Source organism: Sciurus vulgaris (assembly GCF_902686455.1).
Source record: "Sciurus vulgaris genome assembly, chromosome: 7".
NCBI lineage: Eukaryota > Metazoa > Chordata > Mammalia > Rodentia > Sciuridae > Sciurus > Sciurus vulgaris.
In genome coordinates this window covers 140246091-140266299 of record NC_136467.1, presented here as the reverse complement: position 1 = coordinate 140266299, position 20209 = coordinate 140246091, and the positions used below count along the sequence as shown (strand labels likewise).

At 38.4% G+C, this 20209-nt stretch overlaps 1 protein-coding gene across 4 annotated transcripts in view; it reads left to right on the top strand.

The window, feature by feature from the left end:
• The first annotated feature begins 8257 nt into the window (after positions 1-8257).
• EEF1E1 (eukaryotic translation elongation factor 1 epsilon 1) overlaps positions 8258-20209 on the top strand; it is a 24983-nt gene continuing 13031 nt past the window's right edge. The window contains exons 1-3 of one of the 4 annotated variants that reach the window (XM_079147540.1): positions 8258-8432; positions 12236-12436; positions 17044-17139. In XM_079147540.1, coding sequence (XP_079003666.1) covers positions 8346-8432; positions 12236-12436; positions 17044-17139 — 384 coding nt within the window. In that variant the 5' untranslated portion in view covers positions 8258-8345. Of the gene's footprint in view, positions 8433-12235; positions 12437-15774; positions 15926-17043; positions 17140-20209 lie in introns of those variants that run through there. The other 3 variants (XM_079147541.1, XM_079147539.1, XM_079147542.1) reach the window with 3 other exon arrangements.

The window sequence follows — 20209 nt, the reverse complement described above, 5'->3', positions numbered from 1 at the left end:
GAGAATGCCTGCCCCTCACACATGAGCTCTTGGGTTCCATCCCATTCTGCAGAAGGTCAGTAGTGGCCAGAAGGTAGTGTAGGTCCAGGCACAGATCCAGTTTTCCCTGAAGTCACCCTAAGATTAATGGAGGATTATTCCATGTGTCCCCTGAGTTTAGTTTAGGGCCTTGTTTTAGTCAGTTTTCTCGCTGCTGTGACTAAAAGATTAGACCAGAAAAACTGTAGAGGAGAAAAAGATTATTTGAGGGCTCATGGTTTCAGAGGTCTCAGTCCATAAAAGGCTGACTCCGTTCCTTGGGGCTCGGGGTGAGGCAGAACATCAAGGTGGGAGAGTGTGATGGAGGAAATCAGCTCACATGGTGATCAGAAAGCAGAGAGAGAGAGAGAGAGAGTCTCCACTCTCAAGATACAAATACGTACCCCAAAGCCACATACCCCCCAATGCCCCACCTCCTCCAGCCACAGCCCACCTGCCTTCAGTTACCACTCAATTAATCCTTCATAGGCGATTAATTCACTGATTGGGTTAAGGCCCTTGTAATCCGATCATTTCTTTTCTGAACCTTCTTGCATTGTCTCACACGTGAGCTTTAGGGGCAGATATCACACACAAACCCAAACAGGCCAGGTGCATAGAAACAACTTAGTGAACAGGTGGGCAAAGTACAAGGCACATATAGCCGTGAGAGGTGTCTGTGACAAGAGAGACAAAGCACACACAGCACCCAGGCCAGCACCCTGTTTACCACACATTCGCTGTCACTTAAACCCAAGTTTAAAACCCCAACATACTCTGAAGTGGAATGATAAACGCTCCTAAAACAGAGCATTTTCAGTTGATAGAACCACTCAGAGCGACTCGATACAGGAACAGCTGCTGGCATGTGCAGCTCATTTTAACAGACGCTAGTGTGACATGGAGAAAACCGTCAGGTCTGCTCCAGAAAGGAAGGCCATCCAGTCCATGTTCCCTTGCCACACTAATTTCATCTGACTTTTAATTTGTATCCTAAGGTACCGTGGATTTTTAAACTTCGTGCTATCAGGAGACCTGAGCAGCTTCCTTTTTGACAAATTCAATTCCTCAAATTGTTTTTCTTCTGAGTAAGGCTGTCTTGATACAGACATCTCCAAAATCAAACATGCAGATCACCCCGAAATTACAAGTATTGATTCTTTGAAATAAAATATAAGCTCTTTTCCTTTCTTATACCCAGTGTTATGCACAGTGGATCACACATCATCTCACCGTCAGAGAAAGGAGATCCCAACACGGGAAGGAGATAGTAGAAAATTAGAACTCTGGGTTTGAAAACCAGGAAACTGAATTCAGGATGCTCCATCTATCAGAGCCTTTGAAATCTGGTTGCACATTAGAAGCAGCTGGGAATTTTTGCCTAATAACCAATACTTGGCCCCACACTACATAAAATAAATATGAATCTCCAATATGACATGGCATCCGCATTTTTTAAAAACTTTCCAGGTGATTCATGCACATGGTTATCTGCTTATGAATTTGAGCATGTGATTTAATATCACTGATAAATAAAATGGAGTATAGTTGATATTTGCAAACCCTGGTGCTATGGTTTAGATGTCGATTATCTCCCAAAAGTCCATGTGTTAAAGGTCTAGTCCCCAGGGCAGTGCTATTAGGAGTTATGAAAACTTTAGGTAGGTCCCAGTGGAGGTTCTTAGATCCCTGAGGGTATACCCTTGAAGAGGATTGTGGGAAGTACCCCAGTTTCTTCCTCTTCCTGTTGCTTCTGCTTCCTGGTTTGTGAGGTAAATGATTTTCTCTGCTACATACTCCCTGCATGATGTGCTGCCTCACCAGAGGTCCAAAGCAAATGAGGCCTTTCCATTATGGACTGAAACTTCCAAAACTGTGAGCCAAAATAAAGCTTTTCTCTTTATAAGTTAATTGTCTTGGATGTTTCATTATAGTGAGGGAAAACTGACTAAAACATGACTACCAACTTTTATTTTTTTAATAGTTTGTTAGAATGAAATTGGAAATAAGTTACATACATTGCAGTTGGTTGCTATGTCCTTTATAATTCTTTACCTTTATATGTTTCACCTACATCTGTTTTTTTCCCTCCTTCTTTCCCTCCTTTTCTTCCTTCATTTTCTTTTCGGAATTTATTTGTGGACACAACCAGATCATGTTGATACCATTGGGGTGTCCAGTTGGGGTCCAGGTTCTTGACAACCAAACAAAGAATTGATCAAGACATGTGGAAATAGCAGGCAATGTTACAAAGGTGGGGCCTTCTGAGCAACTGAGACAGTGTGAAGACGTCCCCTCCAAACCCCAATTCTTGCAATCAAGTCAGAAAGATTTCAGAAAAGCCTCTCAGAGTAACGGGAATGAGTGTATCGAGGGATAAAAAAAAAAGGGATGGGGATATTTTCAAGGGAGAGAGTGGGTACTCTCAGAGAGGAGGACAGCATGCTTTTCCTGCACTCCAGTTTTATGGGGGATCATAGAAAAGTTTCCAGTCCCAACCCGGTCCACCTCTTGACTTTTGACTGACACAAGATGATATCAGACTTTCAAGTTCGGAGTTTCAAGGTGATCCTAGGTCACCTTGGCCCATGCTGACCAGTTTTAACTGGATTCTTAACCACACATTCTTACAGATTTTATGGATAGGAGGAACTGTCCTTATCTCCCTGAGTTTCAGAATCCGGTCTATGAAAAGGGTCTCAAAAGTCTCCCCCTTCAGGTAACCTGGGTTTTGTTAGGTCCTGAGGCCAAAGTAACTCCATTTTGAAAATCAGAACCTGCCCACCCAGGCATGACCTTCCCATTAATCCCACCCCCAAAGAGTCCCTAACTACCAAAACCATGACAAGCATACCAAATAACAATCACAGGGCCCGAGAGGTTATTTTTTAACGACTCCATTGTTCATGACTATATGGTTAAGAAGTTTTTCCCAGCAGGCTGCTACGCCTTGCAGAAGGGAAGCCTGGCAGACTCTCTGTCAATAAACCTTTGCTTGAACTCAGATGTGTCTCTTGTGGATATTTGCGCCAACAACCCTGACAGGGTCCTCCCATTGACATTATCCCAGGCCTGCATTTCTCCTGCAGATAACAGGTAGTTTGCTGAGGAATGTGACATAGCCTGTCCATCTAAACCAGGAAGAGTTTCAGGTATATTGTTTCTTGGAAAAGAAAGCAATCTGAGGTCAGCACAGTGGGTCCATGTTATAGAATTATTTTCTTAACCTCCTGTTCCTACCACCCTCATTGGTCTGTCCCCTAACAGCAACAGATAGATTTATTAAAGTAAAAGTAACCCTTCATAAAGTAGAGTTCAGTGGGCCCAGCTAGAGAGAGAGGCTCAAGCCCTGACGTCTGGACTAGGCTGCAGAGCTGTGCCACCTTCCCCTCTCCTCATGGACCTGATTGAGGGCTCTGCCCATGTCTTTCCATTAGTTACTTTATTTTTACCTAATTAAAATATAGAGCCTGTGGCGAGATTGCCATGGGCAATAAGCCTCAGTGGTGGAGTCATCGTGGTAATGACAACCACTGTTAACAGGGACAGGGTAACTCATCTCCCTCTCTTGTCCTCCAGTCGCATTTTTCTTGTATCCTGCCTCTGCCATCCTGATGTCCCTAAACTCCTACCTCAATGTGTCAAACAGCATTTTTCGTGGTCTAGAATTTGCTTTTGCATCTCTGTGGACACGACACATGGTCTTCTTTCCCACTGCGATCCACTGGAAGTTTGCTGTCAGATCAGAAGGCTTGATCAAAATCAGATTCATCTGTCAAGCCTATTTCATGGGCAATGAACAGCTCTCCGCGATCATTACCTAGATCCACTATTTCACTGGAGGTTGCAAAACAAAGATATCCTATTATGCTGCCTTCATTTATTAGTTGGCACACATCTATGAAGAAAGGGAAGTCCTTCATCAGTGCCTGATTTCCCTGAAATACAGTTTGTATAGAATAATTAAGAAAAATATTGATCTCTTTGTTTTTTGCTATCATTTTTCAAAATAATAAATTAGATCTCTAACTTTTCATAATAAATTAGACCTCTAATTAGATCTCTAACTTTTCATAATAAATTAGACCTCTAATTAGATCTCATCTTCAAATGCTGACCAGTACAGGTTGTTTCAATTTTGTTTTTATTTTCGTTTTCCAGTATCATTACAAACTGATAGAATTAAACATATTTTAAGTGTTTCAATTCATTGTAATTACTCTTACTGACCCTGAAATGATCTTATTCTATCCTTTGACATCCATCATTACTCTTAAATAAGTTCTTGGGGCTGGGGAGGTAGCTCAGTCAGTAGAGTGCTTGCCTTGTAAGCACAAGGCCCTGGGTTCGATCCCCAGCACCCAAATAATAATAATAATAATAATAATAATAATAATAATTTCTTCATTTCCTGCTCCACAAGATGGTCCAGGCTCAATGCGGACATTTCCTGCTCAAGTTTGGAACTGGCCAATCTCCAAACCGTTTTCAGTTTTCCAGGCATTTTCCTTTTTGTGAGAAATAGTGTCTTGACACTAGAACCTGCGTGCTTAGGGGTGTTCATTGCTATTGAATGGTCCCTGTTTTGAGGCCTTTTAAATAAACAGGAAGGACATGTTTTTTATTTTTCTTAAGATAAAATCATGAACTCAGATGGCTACTTCAATTCAAATTCAGGACTGAAGAGTTTTGATTTAGCTTTACCTAAGTTGTATCTACTTCCTTTCTGCAACACCAAAGCTCCAAGTTTCAGCAATACTCCATAACTCCTCGTTTTGTCCCACATACACGCACATGTGTTGAAATAACAATACCAACACCTGACACTGCCAACATATTCACCAAATACCACTACCAAAACCCCGAAAACTTTTTCACAACTTATGTCCTCCGTGTATATCTCACAAAAAATGTAAAATTAAATTGTTGTGTTATAAAGACACAAAAGACTTCTGCACTGTGTAGTCATGCCACCAATTTGATATACAATACATTTTTGTTTTCCTTTTGTCTAGGTATCTCTTTTTAAATATTTTTATAATTATTTTTAAAAATGTCTATCTGGTTCCCAAAGTCAAATCTATAGAAAAAGATGTAGTTTAAAAAGTCTGATTTCGGGGCTGGAGTGGTAGAGCACTTGCCTAGCATGTGTGAGGCACTGGGTTCCATCTTCAGCACCACATAAAAATAAATAAAATAAAAGGTATTGTGTGCATCTACAACTAAAGAAAAAAAAAAAGTCTGGTTTTAAAGGACAAATGTTCTCTCTGATTTGTGGATACAAACCCAAAACAGGGGAGGTTGGAGAGGGAAATAACAGAAATAGATTGGACTGGATAGGGGGTATCAGAGGGAGCCAAGTGGGTAGGGAAATAGGAAGGACTTTACTGGTCATGTCTGTCCTAGCCTTATATTTATACACAACCAGGATAACAAAAAAAAAGGTCTGGTTTCTATTTCTGCTTCCTACATACTATTCCCTTCCTCACAGGTATTCTTTTTTTACTTTTTTGGTATAGAATTTATTTTTAAAATGAAAGCAAAAATGTGTTTATATTTTACCACCCCAAATTTATTAGATGAATGATATAGCATGCCATAAACACTTTCTCTGAGTTGCTTTTTTCTCTTAACATATCCTCAAGATCATTCCACACAACTTCATAAAGAGGTTCCTACTCCTTTTTAAAGTCACATAGAATACTCTATGGTGTGAATGTTTACCAATTCATTATGTAAGAATATCTGTTTGCCATTATTATTATCACCAACAGAATAGCATTCAATAACCTTATGCACACCTATTTCTTTTTTGGTATTTTTGCCAATATTGCATGGGATGGATTGTATCATTTGACCCTCACCTGAAATATAAGCAAGTACCTATTTCTTCACAGTAATCTACCTGAGTGTGTTGTTATACCTCTGGATGGTTGCCAGTCTGATAGATGACAAATGGGCAAATGCAGGTGTGGTTGTAATTTGCATTCCTTTAATTATGAGTAAATTTGAGCATCTTTTTATATCTTTAATGGGACAGTTGCGTAACATTTTGTGAAATTTCTGTCCATATTCTATTTTTCTGTACAATTGGTCTAGATCTTTTCTTCAGAATTTTTTCATACATTAAGGATATTCAATTTTTATAAATTGTGTTACCACTTCACCTACCATTTAAACTTTACATATGACTTTTTTGGGGGAGGTACAGGTAATTGAACCCAGGGTCTGGCAAATAGTAGTCAAATATTCTACTGTTGAGCTACATTCCTAGCTCTTTTATTTTTATTTTTTACTTTGAGACAGAGTCTCACTAAAAACCTCTAAATTTTCTCATTTAAAAAAAATAAACTACTACTTTTGCTTTTTTATTGCATATTCTTAACATGACTGAACAGTAAATGATGTCAAATGACTTCCGAGTCTGTAGAAATGATTCTATTACTTTTCTCCTTAGCTCTATTAACAAGTTACATTAATAGATTTCCTAATACTGTACCCTATTATATTCTTGAAATAAATTTCACTCAATGATGCTGCACTATTTGTTTTATAATTTTTTTTAAAAAATTATGATTTTAACTGAAATTGTTCTTTAATTTTCTCATTCATAGAAATCTTTAACAGGTATGGGGTTCAGTGTTTCTGCTCTGTAAAATAAATCTCCAAATTTTTTTCTTCTATGCTCTGTAATAGGCTTATAAGCATTAAAATGATTTGATATGTTCGCCCCAACCCCCGCCCAGTACTGGGGATTTAACCCAGGAATTTATCCCCAACCCTTCATATTTTTTATTTTGAGATAGGGTCTCGCTAAAGTGTTTAGATTGGCTTTGAACTTGTGATCCTCCTTCATTAGCCTCCCAATCCTCTGGGATTACAGGCATGGAGCACACACCAGGCAAGATACACTACTCTTGCGAAAACATCTGGAGTTGGTACTTTTTATGAGAAATTTCTTTTACTTCTTTTATTTCTACCATAGTAATTGATATATTTAAATTTCTGTCCCATCAATGTCAGTTCTATTAGGTTGCATTTTTGTAAAAAATTATTCTGAAAAATTGTTCTGAAATGCTTCATCCAAGTTTACACATTTATTTACATAACTTCTGAAAAGTAGGTCTCATCATTTTCTTTTAGTTTCCTTTGCCATGCTCACATTTCCTTGTCACTTCTAATTTTGTGTATTTATGCATTTCTCCCTTTTTTATTTTTTCTTATATTAGCAATTGGTGTGTTAATTTCGAATTTATTAATTCTTCTCCACTTTTAGTTTTCTTATACAGTTCTCTTATCTTTATTACTTCTTTTCTTCTGCTTTTTTGTCTTATTTTTAATTCCTTATCTAGAATTTAACTTTGTTTTCATTTTTATTAATATGAATATTTCATAGTATAAGTTTTCTTCTCATTACTAAACAGAATCTGCACATTTTCACCCTGGATTTTCTCTGTGACCAGAGTTTTCTACTAGAATGTTTTTATACTTCTAGTTTTCAAAAGTCTTTAACATTTTTATTTTATTATTGGTTTCTAATAAATCTTATTTTTGGTTCGTTAGAATTTGTTTTCTTTGAGTCCTAAAATACAATTTCATGAATGTTCCACATGTTCTGGAAATGAAAGTCTGAAAGGCTGACCATGGGCCCTATCTATATCAGGCCTTAATCCCTGAAAGCTGTAAACGTGACTTTTTCAGGAAAAAGGATCTGTACAGGTGCGATTAAGGATTTTCAGGTTTTCCATCACCCTTACATCACAATTAAAATTCCCATGAATCATGTTGTATGTTAGAGACTCTTAATGGACTGTGAACTATTATTCAATCTGTTCAAATTCATAGACTTCTGAGCCAAACTACAGTATATTTCTGTTTTTTTGTTTTTGTTTTTGTTTTTTTGTAAACAAATGGGATACATGTTGTTTCTCTGTACATGGAGTAAAGGCATATTCTGCTCTCATTATAAACAAAGTCTCAGCCTGTCAAATGAAGTAACTAGTTAACTCTGGTAGCCAGGCCAGCAGGCAGCCCTTCAAAAGCTGGCAAAGCCAGACGACGGCAGCAACCCAAGCTCGGTTCTGCTGCTCGCTCTGCCTGCAGGCGAAGGGCCCCTAAGGAGACTTGGCATCACCTCTCCACCTGTCCCACATCCCTCTCTAGACCCCGCCCCCGTTTGGCCACGCCTCTTGCGCGCGGGCACGCCCAACGCTGCCCTGCTTTCAGCCAATCGCCGGTGACGCTTGCGGCGGTCGGCCTTCCCTCTCCGCCAATGCAGGAGGCCTTTGCTCCCCTGGTCCCATCCTCGGAGGAGCTGCGGCCGGAAGATGGCGGCGGCCGCGGAATTGAAGCTGCTAGAGAAGTCCTTGGGGCTGAGTAAGGGAAATAAGTACAGTGCCCAGGGCGAGCGGCAGGTGAGAGGCGGAGGCGGCGCGGAGGGGAAGGAGCGGGCTGGGGCGGGGCTTGCTGAGCCTGGCAGGCCCGAGCCGGCCGGGGTGAGGATGCAGCTCCGCGGCTCCCCACGTGTCCGCGTTTGAGACGCGGGTTCGGCTGGTCCTCGCCAGGTCCTGGAGGGAGGAAGGAGAACCCGCTCAGGACGGGCTCGGCCTGAGCTTTGCCTCCACGGAAATTCTCAGCCTCCCGTTTAGCGAAAACGAAACCATTTGCGGGAGGGCTCAAAGAACCCTTAGATAGTGCAAGCTGGAGACCGCGCGTTCGCCTTCACCGACTGCTTTTACCAAGATTGCATCTTTGGTTCAATGACGCAACGAATCCATCCATTACGCAGCGCAAGTGGGGCCCGGGTGGTACTGTGCTGGGCCTGGGGAATACTGCGTTGAATAAAGGGGACACGCCTCCCGTCCTCAGGAAGCTTGCCTTTGGGCTGGGTGGACAAACACGGCAGTGATTTAAATTATACTAGCAGAAAGTACTACTTTGAAGCGTGTATAGCTAAGGGAACACGTGCTGGGGCTCAATCTGGAGGATTCAGGGAAGGCATTTTGGATGTCTGTGATCCCAGGTTCAGTGTGCATTGTGCAAAGAATGAGGGAGAGCTACAGGGCGAGAGACTGACTAATGAAGCGTAAAGACCCAGATTTCCCAGGGTATTAAGGAACATTTGCGTTTTATAAAGGTCGTTGTTTGCCATGGAGCGAATGTCTTACGGGAAGAAACGGCTATAGAAACACTAATGTATTCGTTTCTGGTCACTTTGAGGATTTTCCAGACAAGTGTGTTTTGGCCTTAACTTTTTTCTTTCTTTGATCCATGTTAAAATCTTGTCTCAAAAGTAGTAGTATTGTCGTTTTTACATCTAAAATAACTTGAAGCCTGGAGAGGTTGTGACTTGCCTAAGATCGGCCCTCTGATTGGTGGCAGAGTAGTCTAGGCATTAGCCCTAAGATGTCCTGTTTTTTTCTTTTTCCTCCTACCGGTATTGATAACTTCCCGTCAGCCACCTTTCTCAAGTTTGGTTTATATTTTTTCAGAAACATTGGGAACTCTTAAACCTTTTTTACCTAGTGTGAGAAGCAGCCAACAGCAATTAATTTAAAGCACAACCGAATATGTACTAATGGAAGAAAACAGTGAGAAATGTGAAAGATGAAGTTAATTCTGACTTGAACGTGGGTTTATACTCTTCCCAGAAAAGCTGGCCTTTAGGGATTAGGCTTTGAAGGATGTGTGAAAGCAATAAATTATAAAAGATTGGGATGTTTGAGGCAATAAGTAAAATTAGTATGGGGATTTTATGCAATGAAAGGTAAACCCAAAGTCAGTTTGGGACCTACATGTGAGGGCTTTCTAGTTCAGAGTGTTTTTAAATTTTATTTTGATTAAAACATTTTAGCATTAGGTAGCTATTAAAAGTTTCTGTGTATAGGGAAAGGCCTGGGATAGCAGATAAGTTTCAGCAATTTTTTGAGTAAACAACTGACAGCAAATAAGCCAGAATTAAGGCTCTGCCACATAACCAAAAATAATAAAAATTGAAAGCAGCCTAGATATTAAGTGTAGAAGAATGGTTCATTAAATTATGGTACTTCAGGGCTAGGGATGTAGCTAAGTGGTAGAGTGCTAGTCTTGAATGTGTGAGACCTTGAATTCTATCCCCACCACTGCTCACCCCCGCCAAAAAAAAAAATTGTACATCACCACATTGGAGTATTACTTATGCCGCCATTAAAAGTAATTGCTTTGAAGATTATAAACTGTAAGATTGATGTGAAAGTAGTATGTGTTCCATGTTTGCAACTACAGAAGACTAGCAGTTGTATATTTAAGCTGTATAAAGAAAAGAGAATAGACTTTTGAGATAGTACTACTTTATTCAAATCCTGACTCTGCCATTATAAACCAGGTGGCCTTTTTTCTTGTTCTTTAAGTGAGAGATTAATTACCTTATCTTAGAAGATCTAATGATTAGATAAAAAGGTAATGGAATTTTTGGGGTTAGCATGGTGGGGTTGTGAGTGGTTTATTTTTGCAAATTGTTTTGCTTTGTTTTGTGCTGGGGAGTGAACCCAGAACCTTGAGTGCACTAGGCAAGCACCTTAGCACTGAGCTAGACCCCAGCCCCACAAATAGTTTTCTTTAGATATAATACCCCCCCACACCCTGCCTGGCACACACATCATTCCCAATTGCGAGTTACTTTTTTTCTCCCTGAAGTACATTCAGAAGAGTGCACAGATCTTGAAGAGTTACTACAAAGCGAATGCCCCCAGGTAACCATCTGGTCAAGGAATAGTTTATCAGCACCTGCAGAGGCTTCCATATTGTTTTCTTTCAATGTATGTTTTCAAACAGTGGACCAAGCCTAACTGGCAAAAAGTGAGAATTCAAAATACTCATAGTGAATGGGAAGTGAAAAGTACCTTTAGTTACCCACTTTTCCTTTTAGGAGGAAACTTCCGCATCTCTATCTGTAAAATGTTAATCTTCCTGTGTACTTCACAGAGTTTCTGTTTACATAGCTGTGAATATAAAAGTGCCCTGCAAAGCATAAATCACTATACAGTACAAGATGCTGTTCTGTGGCTTAAAAGAGCAGCATTCTGTCCCATGAAAATATTTTTTTATTTGGCTAGGTTGTTTAGATTGTATACTTTTTGGTTTTGGTCAGTCTCCCTGTTGGATAATTCTTTCCATTTTCTTTTAAATTTAATGCTTTGTCCTTAGTTGTGCTTCAAGAAAATTTGAATTAATTGGCAAATTTTTATAAGCTATTCCAAAACCCATCTTTTGTATTGTTACTGTAATACAAGGAATAAAAAGTCAGATTTAAGTACATTCACCTTTTTAACTTTGTATTATAGTTATCATTTGTCATCTCATTATAAAGCCACATTCTTGGAGGTTTAATTTTCAAATTTGAAGTGTAAAATAGACAACATGCAGATAGTCATGTGAGAAATTAGTACACATAAAATATTCAGATATTCTTCATTCTCATGAAATTTACATTCTTTTAGAGGGGGAAAAATTTTTATTTCTTTTTTTTTTCCCCCCTCCTTCAGTGCTAGGGATCAAACCTTAGACGTTGTACATGGTAGGTAAGCACTCAACTGCAGAGCTGTGTAGCTCCAAGAAATCTGTTTCTTTTATCCCAGAATTGATTTTAGGTAAGATCAGTGACAGCATCCATGATAGAGCTTCCTAAGTATATGTCACTTTCTCTTCTGACACCTGGGAGGGTTGCATTTGCCCACAGTCTGACTCCTTGCTCTTTCGTGATGGGGGTGGGGGTGGGGAGGGTGGTGAGCAGTTTGTCATCGGACTAGTTCTAGCTGTGAGTTGTGTCATGAAGTAACAGACGTCACTTCCAGTTGGAAACATTTGCTTTGCTGATGCAAATATCACTGTGATCTATTCCCCCACTGTGGTGATTATAGACATACTTCATGAGAGAGTTGCCACAGATGGAAGAAGCCAAAATTGTTGGGCTAAACTCTAGTCACTTCAAACCTCAGTAGACTTTCTTAGGTCAGAAATGAGCTTATATTGTGCCAAGCTAAGAGCTGAGATTTTTGTTACTGCTGTTTAATCTAGTCTGCCTAGATTAGTACTATTTGATTTATCATTATAGGTAATTTTGATTTTCAAAACTTAAAGACTATTGGAAAAATAGTTGCATGTATAGTGATTACTTAGAACTTATAGTCATGATGGCCTTTAGTTTTTAAAATTTATCTGAAGAATTTTCTTTTTTAAGATTCCAGTTCTTCAAACAAACAATGGTCCAAGCCTAACAGGATTGACTACGATAGCAACTCATCTAGTCAAAGAAGCCAACAAGGAGTATTTGCTGGGAAGTACTGCGGAAGAAAAAGCAACTGTTCAGCAGTGGCTGGAATACAGGGTCACTCGAGTAGATGGACACTCCAATAAAGAGGATATCCACACCCTGTTGAAGGTATTGTGATTTGTTGGAACATGTGGTCTCTAGTAAGCTGAAATCTTTCCCCATGGGTGTCAGACCTGGGAACAGGCTGCTTTTACCTGCTGTCTTTTACTCAAGGTAGGCAGACCTATAGCTCTTGGCTGCCTTCGCCTATTACCTTTTGCCCTCAAGGTAGCTTGTGTCTGTTAGGACCTCTGCCTGGAACAGGCTGTTCTGTCTCTGGTGGGGGAGATGAATGGACTACAGTGTGAATTTTTTCACCGTAGGAGCACAGAGAGGAAAGAATTGTTCTTTTTTGTTTTGTTTGCTACTGTGCTGTTTCAAGACAGTATTATCTTAAAGGCAGTCGATATTGTTACAGAAATTTAGGAAATATAAGTAAGCAAATGTAAGACATTTAAACAGTCATCCTCCCATGATCTAGAGTGAACTATTAGTGCTTGCATTCAGCATCAGATCTCTGTTAAACTCCTTTTGTAGTCTTCCTGTGCGTACATGTGCGGGTTTTATTTAAAGTGGACACAGCAACCTGCTGTGGTTTTTGTTCGCTGTCAGTGTGTTGGGAACATCATTTCATGTCAGTGTGTTCACTTTCCTTTTGATAACCTATGTCTTCCCCACATAGTTGTACTACGGTTTAAATCATCTGCCCCCGGCTAGTTACCAGCTTGTTGCTAGATAATTGAACATGTTCCCATTTGTTTCATACGCTCAATTCTTACAAGGGAAGTTGCTAGACAAAAAACTATGCTTTCCACCCCACCCCCACCCCCCAGTTTGCTATTATTTTTTCCATCTTTTTTTTTATTGGTGCATTGTACTTGTACATAATGGTGGGATTTGTTGTTACATATTCATACGTGCACACAATATAACAATATATAATTTGGCCAATATCACTCCCCAGCACTTCCCCCCTCCCTCCGTATCTCCCACTTCTTGGTCCCTTTGCATCACTGATCTTCCTTTGATTTTCATGAGATACCTCCCTCCACCTTTCTTTTCCTTTTTCCTAACTTCCACATGAGAGAAAACATATAACCCTTGACCATCTGAGTTTATTTCACTTAACTTAATGGTCTCAAATTACATCCTTTTTTTTTTGCAAATGGCATAATTTCATTTTTCTTTATGACTGAATAAAACTCCATTGTGTATACACCACATTTTCTTTATCCATTCATCCATTGATGGATACCTAAGCTGGTTCCAGTTTAGCTATTGTGAATTGTGCTTTTATAAATGTGGGTGTGCATGTATCACTGTAGTATGACTCCATATCTAGTTTTTTGAGGAAACTCCATACTGATTTCCATAGTGGTTGTACTAATTTAAAATCCTACCAACAGTGTAATACTCTCCAGCATTTTTTATTGTTTATATTCTTGATAATTGCCATTCTGATTGCTGTGATGTAAATAATGTAGGTTTGATTTGCCTTTCTCTAGTTGCTAATGATGCTGAACATTTTTTTATATTTGTTGACCATTTGTATTTCTTCTTTTGAGAAGTGTCTGTTTAATTCATTTGCTCTTTATTAATTGGGTTTTATTTTGGTTTTAAGTTTTTTGAGTTCTTTATATATTCTAGATAGTACTCTTCTGTCAGCTAGCAACAATATTATTCTATTCTGTAGGTTCTCTCCTCACATTCTAAATTGTTTACTTTGCTATACAAAAGCTTTATAATTCGATGCCATCCCATTTATTAACTCTTGGCATTGTTTTCTGGGCTTTAGGGGTTCCTACCGAGAAAGTTGTTGCCTGTGCCTGTATATTGGAGTGTTGACCCTATATTTTCTCCTATGAGTTGCATCATTTCTGGTCTAATTTCTAGGTTTTTTAATCCATTTTGACTTGCTTTTTGTACAGGATAAGAGTTAAGGGTCTATTCTCTTTCTTCTACATATGAATATCCAGTTTTCCCCACACCATTTGCTTTAAAAACAAAAACAAAAACAACAACAACAAAACAACCCTTTTAAGGCTACATTGCTCATTTGGACTCCAAAACAGTGTAATCTTGTGATGTGTTAGTATATGATAGTGGCCTCTTCGATGAAATAAAAGTTTACTTGTGTGTATTCAACCATGTTTATGGGCTGTCTTTCTTATTATTTATGTTTAAGTCTTTTGCTCTTAAAATATTAAGAAAGGATTTAATTCTTAATTGTCAAAGTTCCATTTTGATGCCAGAAGCACAGTTCTTAAGATTAAATGCCTTATAAGTAAGGCAACATATAATTGTTTTAAAAGCATTGCAAAATACTAACATTGTTTGACTCCAGATGAGTGATATATGTAGTTGTTGTAACTTTTCTAACTTTTCTATCATATAATATTAAAAAGTTTAATAATAGGTGGGAAGAAAAAGAAAAATCAGGTGAATCTCTAGAGGGAAATATTTTAGCAAGTTTGGCAATAGTATCAGAAAGACTTGTTTTTAAAAACGAAATGTCACACATTTCTCTTCTGAATATTTTGAGTGTGAAATTCTTTCTTTTGGTAAGAAACATTTTATATCACTAATCAGGAAAATATTTCCCATTCATAGTTTATGAAAACTACATTTTAAAAAGTCTTACGGGCTAAAATATAGTTATGAATTCTGTTTTTAGGCACAAAAATAGTTTTTAATTCTCAGTCTAACTTTCTGTATATCCAGAAGGTTAAAAAGTTAACCTCACTGGGAGAAAATATACATATATATATATATATATATATATATATATATATGATAAGTGGTTAATATATCTTATAAGTTGTGAATATCCAGAATACAAAAAAAAAAGAAACTCTAATAACTTGATTTTAAAATGGGCAAAAGAGGGCTGGGGAGATAGCTCAGGTGGTAGAGTACTTGCCTTGCAAGCACAAGGCCCTGGGTTCAATCCCCAGCACCGCAAAAAAAAAAAAAAAAAAAAAAGGGCAAAAGACTTTAGTAAACATTTCCAAATAAGATACACTAATTGCAAATAAGTTTTTGAAAAGATGCTGAAATTATTATCAGACTCAAAATGAGATACTGTCTTGCACTCTAGGATGGCTGCCACCCCCAAAAATAAATCCCACAAAAAAACCCAGAAGATAACAAGGGTTGGCAAAGATGTGGAAAATTGTAACTTGTACATTGTTGTTAAGAATGTAAAATAATGCAACTGTTAACAAAAAACAGGGCGACACTTCCTCAGGACATTCATAGAGTTGCTGTGTGATCCAGCAGTCCCACTTCTTGGTTTATACCCAGAAGAATTCAGCATTGTCTTGAATTGATATTTATACACTTGCATTCTTAGCAGCATTATTCACTACAGCCAAGGCAGGGTGGATAACCCATGTGTCTATTGACAGATGAATGGACAAACAAAATATGGTGTATATGTACAGCCTTTAAAAAGGAAGGCAGTTCTGACATATGTTACAACATGGATGAACTTTGACACTGTGCGAGTGAAATTAGCCAGTCACAGAAGTTTAATTACTCCATGACTCCACTTAAGAGGTACCTGGAATAGTCAGTCATAGAAACAGTTGAATGGTCGTTGTCAGGCTTCTGGGGAAGGGAAATGGGAATTGATAAATGGGCATAGAGTTCTAGTTTTGCAAGGTGAAAAAGTTTAGAGATTGGTTGTGTAGCAATGTGAACAACTGCAAACCTTACTGAAGTGTATACTCAAAAGTAGTTAAGATGGTAAATTTTGTGTTATGTGTATTGTATTTCCAGTTAAAGTTGTTTAAATGTATGCATAAAATATTCATACACATATCCAAATGTACTGCAAAACCCAGTAACTTAGAATTCTCAACTTTTTTTTTTTTTTTGAACTACATCTCCCGCTCTTGCTTTTCATTAAACTTGGGATTGAACTTCATCACTGAGCTATATTCCCAGTTCTTTTTCAGATTTTTTATTTTGAGACAGGATCTTGCTAGGCTACTGAGGGTCTCACTAAATTGCTGGGGTTGACCTTGAACCTGGGATCTTCCTTGCTCAGCCTCCCAAGTTGCTGGATTGCCCTGTGGTTGCCACCATGCCTGACCATCCTCGGCTCTGATTTTTTATGTTGAGTCAGGTCTCGTTAAGTTGCCCAGGCTGAACTCAAATTTTTTGGACCCCTTACTTTAGTCTCCCTAATTATTGAGGTTGTAATCTTAAGCCACTGTGCCCAGCAAAAAAGGTGGAAATTGATTAGGTGCCTTTTATGTTTTAATGGAAAAAAGTAAATTTGTCATGAGCATGATTTACAGATTGTTCCCAAAACAAATTCTAGACTCTGAAATGCTCATAGATGACACTTCAAATATCTTTTCTAATGTTTTATTTCTTTAAAATAAAATGAGACCAATAATGTTCATTGTGTTTTTTTAGATGATGTGATTGGAGTCTAATTTGTGAGTTTGAGCGAATTTTTGTCTATTAATGTCAAAGATTAATTTATTAGACTGGGGATTCAGTGGCAGAGCACTTGCTTAGCATGTGCAAGACCCGGAGTTCCTTCCCCACCAAGGCAAAAATGAATGAGTGAATTTATTAAATATCATTATTTAATTTCTGATAGCCTTCTAAATGTTTTCAAGTTAATACTGTTGATTGATATTTTATTGTTTTTTTTTTTCTAGGATCTTAATTTGTACCTTGAAGATAAAGTCTACCTTACAGGATATAACTTTACCTTAGCAGATATCCTACTGTACTATGGACTTCATCGCTTTATAGTGAGTATCTGACTACTTTCTGGCTTATTTTCTGTAATGTCCAGAATAATTTTTAAGATTTGTCATAAATTTAAATCAGATTTGTATTTTCAATTTATCAAATAAAAATGAAAGGAGTTTTTTTTATACAAGGTGCCTTGTGCAAAAGTTCCTTCCACATATCCATTTAGCCTGCTTACATCCTGTTCCTTGATATGCTGGCTTCTCAACCTTTGCTTTGGTATTTCTTCGACGACTGTTTCTTTAGCCACCCTTTTCTGGTCTTCAGCCCACTCCACTCCAGGTCTTAGTTCCAGTAGCCCTCTTCCACGCAACCTTTTATTCTAGCTTTTTTAATCCCTAAACCTATCTGATGCAGTCAACTCCTCTTTTTCTAAATCTACATGCTTTCTTTCCCATCCAGACTAGACACCCTTATTAACTTCAGCTGCATCTTCTTATTACCATCTTCGTTTCCGTCATTATCCTGTATAGTCACCATGCTCTCCTGGTGAATCCCCAGCTCTTGATCAGTCCAGATGCAGGTCTGTTTCTGGATCCAAGCTGAGCTCTCTGGGAGAAATCACAGGACTACAGAGTTTCTGCCAGTAAAATGTTTGACTGTGTAATGCAGTTGAGCTCGCATACTGGCTGGCTCTCCTTCCTCCTCGGGAGCCTTTCAGACCTTTATCACTTTTCCCAAGCCTTGTTCCTCTTCTCCTAACCATTGTTTTCAGCAGTTAACATAGAGCCTTCCTCCTCCACAACATGGAAGCTCTGTTTGAGTACCCTGATCTTCCAGGTTGCCTGTTTGCACATCTTTATCTATTTGTTTCCTATTTCTGATTTCAAAAAGGATTGTCTTGCTTTTTTTCCAGCTAATCCATTCTGAGCTAAACTTCCTTTTCCTCTCCTGCCTACTTGGTGGATCTTGTTCCAAATTCTGTTTCTTTTCTTTTTCATACCTTCAATTTTGCCCTTTATCTATATCTTTATTTTTTAAATTGTCTGTCATCTAAAAATTACATATAACATGTAATTTTACATATAACATGTAATTATGGTGCACTATTTTCTTGGCACTGTTCTTCATACTTTATAAATATTGGTTTTTTTCTTTTTTTTTAAACTCTTTAAAACAGCCCTATGAGGTAGGCACTATGGTTATCAGTTCCAATTTATAGATAAGACAGCTGAGGCTTAGGAAGGACAAGTGTCTTCTTTGAGATCACCCAAGTAATTTGCAGAATCAGGTCCAGAACCCAGGCAGTTTGTCTTCTGAGTTTGTGCTTTTATACATCTGTCTGCTTAGAAACTTCTCACAACTCCTTTTTATTCCAGGGCCCATTTTTTCCCTATGAAAAAAAAACCATACATTTTCCTGTATTCTGCACCTCATGCACCCAATCAATCAGATTCTGATGTTTTTCTACCACCTGGAAACCTCCCCTTACGTGTGACTGTTCCTGTGATCCCAGGTGACATGGCCCTTGTCTGGGTACCAGTCTCCTCTCTAGTTCACGTAGAGAAGATGTAAAATAAGAGAGGAGACGGATGGAGCAGTCTTTCTCATGACTTGTTTCTTTCCCCAAATAATTAATTTCTTTGACAACAGTAAAATTTGGTAACATGGAAGGCCCCTGGACTCCTGCCTGCCTTGCTAGCCTCATTCTTGTCATTCTCCTCGACAGAAGGTCTCCTTGGAGCCTGCTGCCTAGCAGGCTCGTCATACTGTGTCCTTGAACCTGGTCCCAGCCCTTCTCTTCCTCCCAAGTGTCTCTCAGCTCCAGCACTGATTCCTGTTTGAAGCCCTCACAGGCTTCTGAAGCACACTGAATTCCTTCTTCTGTTTCTGTTTGTACTTCATGGATGACTCCACTTCTAGTTTGTCTCACCTGTGCTGTAATGCTTTGAAAAGTTATAAGCTGCTTGAGTCAGAGACTGTAGCGATTCATATTTACAGCACTACCGTCTTATGTAATTCCTGGCACATGTTATATAGTCAGCCCTCCATAAACACTGACTAAATAAATTTTTCACATGTGTCTATATACTTTGCAAGGAGTTTTTTATTTTTTACAGCGTAGGTCATAACTATGAGGGAGATAAGATTAGTATTGTTTTACAGAGAAGGAAACTAGCGCTTAGGAATTTTGAGTGATTTGTCAAAGGCACAGAACTCATTTTTTGAAGGGCCAGGACAAACCTTAGTCTCCTGAATCAAGGGTCTTGTTAGTGTGTGGGGAAATACTTTGTAAACTATAAGATATCATAATAATGTCTGATACAGTTATATTCAGCCCCTACATCTGCAGGTTTCATGTCTGCAGAGTGAAAGGCTCTTTTAAAAAACAACATCTGTACCAAATATGTACAGTCTTTTTCTGGTCTTCATTCCCTAAACAGTCTAGTATCACCATTTATGTAGCGTCTACATTGTATTGAGTGCATAACTAATCTAGAAGCGATTTAAAGGACATAGGAGAATGTGTGTAGGATCTATGCGCCTCTGGATTTCGGTATCCATGGGGGTGGGCGTCCTGGACCCAGTCCCCTGAAGATACCAGTAGACTACTGTATCCTTAGTCTTCCCACTCAAACTATAATCCCATAATTTGGATTTACTTCACCTTATTAAAAATTGTCCCTCAAACATCCCTAAGTGATTGTGTTTATTCCTATTACATTATTATTTTAATAGCCTAATTTGATTCTTAATTTAGCACAAAAACTCCATGTAGTTGTTAGTGTACTTAAATTAGTTCTTGAAAACCTGTGTGCCCACTAGAGAGGAATATAAAAGACCTGTAATCTCAATTTTCAAGGCATTACTAATTATTAAAAAATAAGACTTTTACATGAAAACAATTAGAGAAAATGAAATCAGCAATAACTTCTAGTCAGAATATAATTTGATTGTTTAAAGAGACAAAGTAGGGTGAAGAACCATAATAGATTTACAGAGTTTGAATGACCATGGCTATCCAAGGGAATTTTCATTGTTTTAGAAAGCTTGTAAGTTGGACAGTGAATATTGCTTATAAGTAGCATGACCGTATGATTTTTATCCAAACACCTGGGCTATGAAAGA